Below are 7,662 nucleotides of genomic sequence, written 5' to 3'. Positions count from 1 at the left end.
GATTTTTGGACATTTTAAGGCTTTATTTGTTTTGTCTTTGAACACACTCATTACTCCCAGGTAATACCAAATATTGCAAATTCTCTAAGGGTCATGACTGGGTTCTTTCTTGTCAATTGTTTATATGACATTGCCTTTTAAATTGCTCTGCCATTATTATTGTATGAGGTATTATTGGTTGGGTTACCCCTGTGCTTTTCCTTTCGGCAGGGTTAATACCTGGCTGGCGCCAAACAAATATCTTTACCTCTCTAACCAACACAACATTTATTGATGAACAACAATGAAAGGAAAGGTAAGTCATTTAAAAAGAGCTTCCTGGTGCAAAATTATACAGAAAAATATTTGTTAAAGTGCAAGGAAGGGCATGCGTCTATAAAATGAGAGGAAGTCAATGAGCTAATTGTCTTCCAATCTTGCCAACCACTAATCACATATAATGACTGTACAATAATCCAAATGACAAAATCAATGCACCCCCCCACAAACAAAAAAATTACACATACATTTTTTTTATGGGGTAGAAAAATAGTAATCTACTGCAGTGCATTTATCATGACATTGGTCACCATTTAAAACAATGCAAATAGTCCCAACATATGGTCCCAGAAATGTTGATTTTATACAAATACTTCTTTACCAATTAAATTATGTCTACAAAAGGAAAGCATTGGGGTCATCAACTGTCCATGTTAGGGTTGCGTTGGGGTCAACAGTGACTGTCCACTGGGTCCAGAGAGAAGATGGTGCCCTCCAAGGTTAGTCCCATATTGAACCCCTCCTTGAGAGAGCGAGAGAGAGAGAGAGAGAGACGTCAGTGATCCAACCAGAGACTACAGAAGTCTAGAGCAGTGTGTCCTATATAACAATGAGTAATGCTGTAATTACGGGGCAGTATCCTAGACACATGATGGCTAATTGATAGGAAATTAGCAGGACTAGGACTAGCAGGCTGGGAGCAAACATGGTATGCTACAATCATAATGTACTTTATGACAGTTGGCCTCTATGTACATAATTGATTTATGAGTGATGCAAACATTCAAATAGAGGCAGACCTCAGTGAAAATGTGAATGCATGTTTCATGGGGGAAAAAAGATGTGATGGACATTGTGAAGCATACACATAGGTGAGAGTAAACTAACCGTCGCTGACGCTGCACAGTGAAGAGAGAGAATAAGATTATATACTGTAGGTTACAATCTACAGTTAGATTATATATATAGTTAGACGAACTGTAGGTCATAATCTTGTTAGATTATGAACTCAGCAAAAAACTAAACGTCCTCACTGTCAACTGTGTTTATTTTCAGCAAACTTAACATGTGCAAATATTTGTATGAACGTAAGATTCAACAACAGACAAACTGAACAAGTTCCAGACATGTTACTAACAAATGGAATAATGTGTCCCTGGGGAGGTCAAAATCGAAAGTCAGTATCTGGTGTGGCCACCAGCTGCATTAAGTACTGCAGTACATCTCATGGACTGCACCAGATTTGCCCGTTCTTGCTGTGAGATGTTACCTGACTCTTCCACCAAGGCACCTGCAAGTTACCGGACATTTCTGGGGGAAGGGGGAGGGAAAAAAATTAAATAAAAAAAAATTAAAAAAATCGCCCTCACCCTCCAATCCAACAGGTCCCAGACGTGCTCAATAGGATTGAGATCCGGGCTCTTGCTGGAGGGTCATGTCAGGATGAGCCTGCAGGAAGGGTACCACATGAGGGAGGAGGATGTCTTCCCTGTAACGCACAGCGTTGAGATTGCCTGCCTGCAATGACAACAAGCTGACTCCGATAATGCTGTGACACACTGCCCCCAGACCACGACGGACCCTCCACCTCCAAATCGATCCCGCTCCAGAGTACAGGCCTCGGAGTAATGTTAATTCCTTCGACGATAACGCAAATCCGACCATCACCCCTGGTGAGACAAAACCACGACTCATCAATGAGGAGCACTTTTTGCCTGTCCTGTCTGGTCCAGTGACGGTGGGTTTGTGCCCATAGGCGATGATGTTGCCGGCGATGTCTGGTGAGGACCTGCCTTACAACAGGCCTACAAGCCCTCAGTCCAGCCTCTCTCAGCCCATTGCGGACAGTCTGAGCACAGATGGAGGGATTGTGCGTTCCTGGTGTAACTCGGGCAGTTGTTGTTGCCATCCTGTACCTGTCCCGCAGGTGTGATGTTCAGATGTACCGATCCTATGCAGGTGTTGTTACACGTGGTCTGCCACTGCGAGGACGATCAGCTGTCCATCTTGTCTCCCTGTAGCTCTCTCTTGTGCGTCTCATAGTAATGACATAGCAATTTATTGCCCTGGCCACATCTGCACTCCTCATGCCTCCTTGCAAGCATGCCTAAGGCACGTTCACGCAGATGAGCAGGGACCCTGGGCATCTTTATTTTGGTGTTTTCAGAGTCAGTAGAAAGGCCTCTTTAGTGTCCTAAGTTTTCATAACTGACCTTAATTGCCTGCCGCCTGTAAGCAGTTAGTGTCTTAACGACCGTTCCACAGGTGCATGTTCATTAATTGTTTATGGTTCATTGAACAAGCATGGGAAACAGTGTTTAAACCGTTTACAATGAAGATCTGTGAAGTTATTTGGATTTTTACTAATTATCTTTGAAAGACAAGGTCTTGAAAATGGGACGTTCCTTTTTTTGCTGAGTTTATACTTAATATATGTAAAATATTTACTCAGACCATGTAAACAATATGCGGCATTACAATAATGACAAGATGAACATTCAACTCTTATAAGACGGGTCCAGTATAAACTCTAGAAAGGCTGTGTCCCATTCTAAAGGCAGAATCCATGTCGATTGGAACGCAGCCAAAGCATACAGTATTTTACCTTTGATAAACATCTAATCAGCATAATGGTAGAGCGTTGCTATATTTGTTTAGAGGCAATGCTATTACTTACACCAATGACTGAGCACATAATGCCTGTGTACTTTGACATTATAGGTAATATGCCCCTTAAGGTAAATATGAGCATTACAAAGACTCGCTCTAGAAACACTGCTGTTCCTACAGTTGAATGTACACACCTGCATTTCATCCAGTTTAGATTGGACGTCAGGAGGAAAGGATGTGTTGCAGAGGAACGGGTCAAAAGGCTCCACCCCCAAAATATCTGTTCCTGTTGGAGGGGAGAGATGGAAGGATGAGGGAGCGAGGGAAAATACACAGCAGAGAGGGGGGAAGACAGGAGTTGAATCAGCATACTGTATGTGTGCAATTGTTAATTGAACAACTTGTATGCAATTGCATAAATACCAATACAACAGTTTATCAACCAATTTCATTACGACATAATGTAAAAAGGAGCATAGTGCGGCAGAGTAGTCACCTCTCTCTTTCAGGAAAACATGTGGAGGAGGTGGAGGAGGGGAAAAGGAGGGAGGAGGAGGAGAGGACCCATTGATGGCAGGTTTCCTTGCCATAGGAGACCCTGAGGAGAATGGAACCATGTCGAAAACGTCCGTCGGCGGACGCCTGGATATGGTGCTCCATGCCTGAGGGGGGGAAAACAAGCAAATACAAAGCTGTTGAATGGGAGCTGGATGTCGTACTAAGGCTACAGTCATAAAACCACACACACACCTACATAATACACTGTCTAAAATAAGGACTCTTCTGTGATTCTATATAACCTTTGTATATGAAGTGAACCATAGAACCCTTTTGTTTCTCTATAGCACAATTTCTCCTAGCAGTGTAGTAAGGAAAAGCGAGAGAGAGAGGTAGCTATTTACTCGCGGTCGAGGTAAGCAACATCCATAATGCTGCGGTAGCCTGGGCTGGGTAGGTTTACTGGGTGGAGGGGTTAGTAGACCAGTGGAGATACTGGAGTCTGGAGAGCTGGCTGGGGTTAGAGCCACAGAGGACATCTCTAGAAAGGAAAGGGCGTTCAGGCTGACACTGTCACCCCAGAACTTAGACGAGGGACTCGGCAGCATGTGGGCCTCGTTAGAAGAGTTGAAGTGTAGAAGCTGAGGAGAAATCAGCCAGAGAAAGAAGAAAACGGGTAGTGATTTGTTATCACCGATGTCAGGAAGTAAGATAAGGTATTGTTACGGCAGACATTTCTAGGGATTAGTGTGAGACAGAAACTGTTAGATTAGTAGCTAATTTACCGGTGAGCCTTGACAATCTGCCATGTGATCCTCTAGATCTTGCAGTTGTTCTTTCAACTTGGAATTTTCAGTTTCCAGTTCCAGAACCTAAAGTCAACAAACACAAGATCATAATCTAAGAGGTCCCATTTTGTTAGGCCTTTTTCATGCTCTAGTTATGTTAGGATGTGGCACTACATTCCCCATGATTAATTAGTGCACCAGAGAGTTCTGATCAACATTAGTCCACTGTAGAAGGAACGCAGACTTACTCTTTTCTGCAGACTGCCGATCTGTTTCCTCATCTCCACGTCTTTCCCGCCAGACTCCAGAAACTTCCTGTACGCCAGGTCAAATGCTCGACCAATGCTGACGGTGATCTCCTCTGCCTGCAATCCAGTGCATCATGGGTATCCTCAAACATCTAGTGGAAGTACCCTTTGACGTGTTGCACATATGACGTAGTATGCGATTTTCGGGGACCTTTTCTGCTCTTGACCGCTATTTTCAGAACTACTAGCTTAAAAATAAAACCTCTAACACGTCTTTAAACCTGAAACGACTAGTTAGGATGAATTCAGTAATGCTACCAAAACACCGTGACCTCATACTACGGACTAACGTTTGATAAATTGACATCTAAGATTCATAGAAGGTTATTATAACCTCTAAAGAATCCATATAAAAGACACATGAAATACACAAACACTAAATTATACTTTTTTTCTTACACATTTTTCACTGTCGAACACATAACAGATGTGTTTTTTGGTCTCTGGCTCTGTGCAGATGAAGGTGAATATCCTCTTGTCCGTTTTGTCGTCCGCGCAGAAGGATATCCTATGAAGCTGACAGTTGTGCTGTACATCCTATAATGAATGAAGATAAATGAGCTGCATCTAATTCTACTCATAAAAAATATTAAGACAGAGACCACTTTAGTAAGGGCTGACTGCTTGGTGAGTTTATTCTTCACAAAAGACCCAATGAATCTGGCCTATTATGAGGACCTCACAGTGGACTTACTCTGGTCTTGGGGTCTAATAATCTGGCCTATTATGAGGACCTCACAGTGGACTTACTCTGGTCTTGGGGTCTAATAATTTCACTCCGTAGATGGATACCTGCAGCTCCACCTTCGGTGTTTTGTGTCCCTCTGATTTCTTGATATGCCTTTGGAACTGCAGGATTGAAACGTCAAATCAAAATCTAATCTTATTGGTCACATACACGTGTTTAGAAGATGTTATTGCAGTTGTAGCGAAACGCTTGTGCTTCTAGTTCCGACAGTGCAGTAATATCTAACAATTTCACAACGTATACCCAATACACACAAATCTAAGTAAAGGAATGGAATCAAGAATATGTAAATATATGGACGAGCAATGTCAGAGCGGCATCGGCTAAGATGCAGTAGAATAGTATAGAATGCAGTACATACATATAGGATGAGTAATGCAAGATAAGTAAACATTATTAAATTAAAGTGACATTATTAAAGTGACTAGTGTCCATTTATTAAATGGCCAATGATTTCAAGTCTGTATTTAGGCAGCAGCCTCTGTTAGTGATGGCTATTTAACAGTCTGATGGCCTTGAGATACAGTAGAAGCTGTTTTTTTAAATCTCTCGGTCCCAGCTTTGATGCACCTGTACTGACCTCGCCTTCTGGATGATAGCGGGGTGAACAGGCAGTGGCTCGGATGGTACGTTATGACATCGACAAATCTAAGGTCCTATAAAATCAGAATTGTTTGAGTACTGGGGGAAATTCTTAAGAGCATACCTTCAGCTTTCTCACTGCAATCCTTATGACATCTGTGCCTTTTGGTTGGTCAACCTCTGTTACGCCAAGGAACTGCAACAGGATAAAACGGAACATCATTTTCTGTCCAGTAGATGGTGCTATTCACCTCTCTGTGAGCTCAACGCAGGCGGAAGTGTAATTAGAAGATCCTACCTTGACATTGTAAGCCATGTGATTCTTGGCCAAAGCCTCGGGGGGTGTCATCCCTCCAGATTTATCTGAAACAAACAAATTCATGTTAAAACTGTACATACATGTATTGAAATTTGACACAGAAAAAAAAAAAAGTTACATATTTAAGTTTTAGAAGGACAAAGTAATCCTTCTAACCCCCCCCTAAAATATTTAGATGCACCATTGTAAAGTGGTTGTTCCACTGGATATCATAAGGTGAATGCACCAATTTGTAAGTCGCTCTGGATAAGAGCGTCTGCTAAATGACGTAAATGTAAAACGTATACAATTCTTTGCCATCCAAGCCTTAAACAGATACAGGATTAGAACTGGTCTGAACCGGGTTCTTCTTCCCCAGAAAGTGTATATAAGCATCTATAAGCTAAGCTACAGAATTAGATAAACAAAGTGATGATACAACAAACAAATTCTATAAAAAAAGGTAACATTGATAATTAAACCAATGATGCATTTGCTGTGATTCTGTTGATCTTCATTAATGCAACAAGAGGAACTAGTGTCTTGTATCAGGAAGTATCTACATGCCATCAACGATTAGGCCTGTGTCTGTTAACCTTCACATAACAGGTGAGCATAACCACAGCAATTTTTAGCATTGGCATTAGACCAGTGGCCCCACTGAGTTGAGTTCCAAAATCAAAGGCTACTGCTCCCCATGTGCTCAAGCCTTCCTTCCACATTCCATACAGAACCATGGGGATTACCGAAAGGTCACAAAGAGAGAGAAAACACATTTTACCTCCATGAAGAGGGATACGTCAGGTAGTATTGGTGTAACCTCCATATAGGAGGTCAGGTAGTATTGGTGTAACCTCCATATAGGAGGTCAGGTAGTATTGGTGTAACCTCCATATAGGAGGTCAGGTAGTATTGGTGTAACCTCCATATAGGAGGTCAGGTAGTATTGGTGTAACCTCCATATAGGAGGTCAGGTAGTACTGGTGTAACCTCCATATAGGAGGTCAGGTAGTATTGGTGTAACCTCCATATAGGAGGTCAGGTAGTATTGGTGTAACCTCCATATAGGAGGTCAGGTAGTATTGGTGTAACCTCCATATAGGAGGTCAGGTAGTACTGGTGTAACCTCCATATAGGAGGTCAGGTAGTACTGGTGTAACCTCCATATAGGAGGTCAGGTAGTACTGGTGTAACCTCCATATAGGAGGTCAGGTAGTACTGGTGTAACCTCCATATAGGAGGTCAGGTAGTACTGGTGTAACCTCCATATAGGAGGTCAGGTAGTACTGGTGTAACCTCCATATAGGAGGTCAGGTAGTACTGGTGTAACCTCCATATAGGAGGTCAGGTAGTACTGGTGTAACCTCCATATAGGAGGTCAGGTAGTACTGGTGTAACCTCCATATAGGAGGTCAGGTAGTACTGGTGTAACCTCCATATAGGAGGTCAGGTAGTATTGGTGTAACCTCCATATAGGAGGTCAGGTAGTACTGGTGTAACCTCCATATAGGAGGTCAGGTAGTACTGGTGTAACCTCCATATAGGAGGTCAGGTAGTATTGGTGTAACCTCC

The 7,662-nt window shown here is 42.4% G+C and overlaps 1 protein-coding gene across 6 annotated transcripts in view; it reads right to left on the bottom strand.

Annotated features, from left to right (window-relative positions):
• Nucleotides 1-7,662, bottom strand: part of LOC106575714 (PTB domain-containing engulfment adapter protein 1) — a 31,975-nt gene continuing 24,313 nt past the window's right edge. For 3 of the 6 annotated variants that reach the window (XM_045698070.1, XM_014152367.2, XM_014152366.2), the window contains 10 exons: nt 6,091-6,155; nt 5,917-5,988; nt 5,213-5,311; nt 4,862-4,999; nt 4,403-4,519; nt 4,152-4,238; nt 3,771-4,007; nt 3,365-3,530; nt 3,063-3,154; nt 1-781 (listed from right to left, as the gene is read on the bottom strand). In XM_045698070.1, the coding sequence (XP_045554026.1) occupies nt 710-781; nt 3,063-3,154; nt 3,365-3,530; nt 3,771-4,007; nt 4,152-4,238; nt 4,403-4,519; nt 4,862-4,999; nt 5,213-5,311; nt 5,917-5,988; nt 6,091-6,155 (1,145 nt within the window). In that variant the 3' untranslated portion in view covers nt 1-709. Of the gene's footprint in view, nt 782-1,146; nt 1,158-3,062; nt 3,155-3,364; nt 3,531-3,770; nt 4,008-4,151; nt 4,239-4,402; nt 4,520-4,861; nt 5,000-5,212; nt 5,312-5,916; nt 5,989-6,090; nt 6,156-7,662 lie in introns of all 6 variants that reach the window. The other 3 variants (XM_045698071.1, XM_014152370.2, XM_045698072.1) reach the window with 3 other exon arrangements.

This window comes from Salmo salar, chromosome ssa16, assembly GCF_905237065.1.
Source record: "Salmo salar chromosome ssa16, Ssal_v3.1, whole genome shotgun sequence".
Taxonomy (NCBI): Eukaryota; Metazoa; Chordata; class Actinopteri; order Salmoniformes; family Salmonidae; genus Salmo; species Salmo salar.
This window is presented reverse-complemented; position numbering and strand designations above follow the sequence as displayed.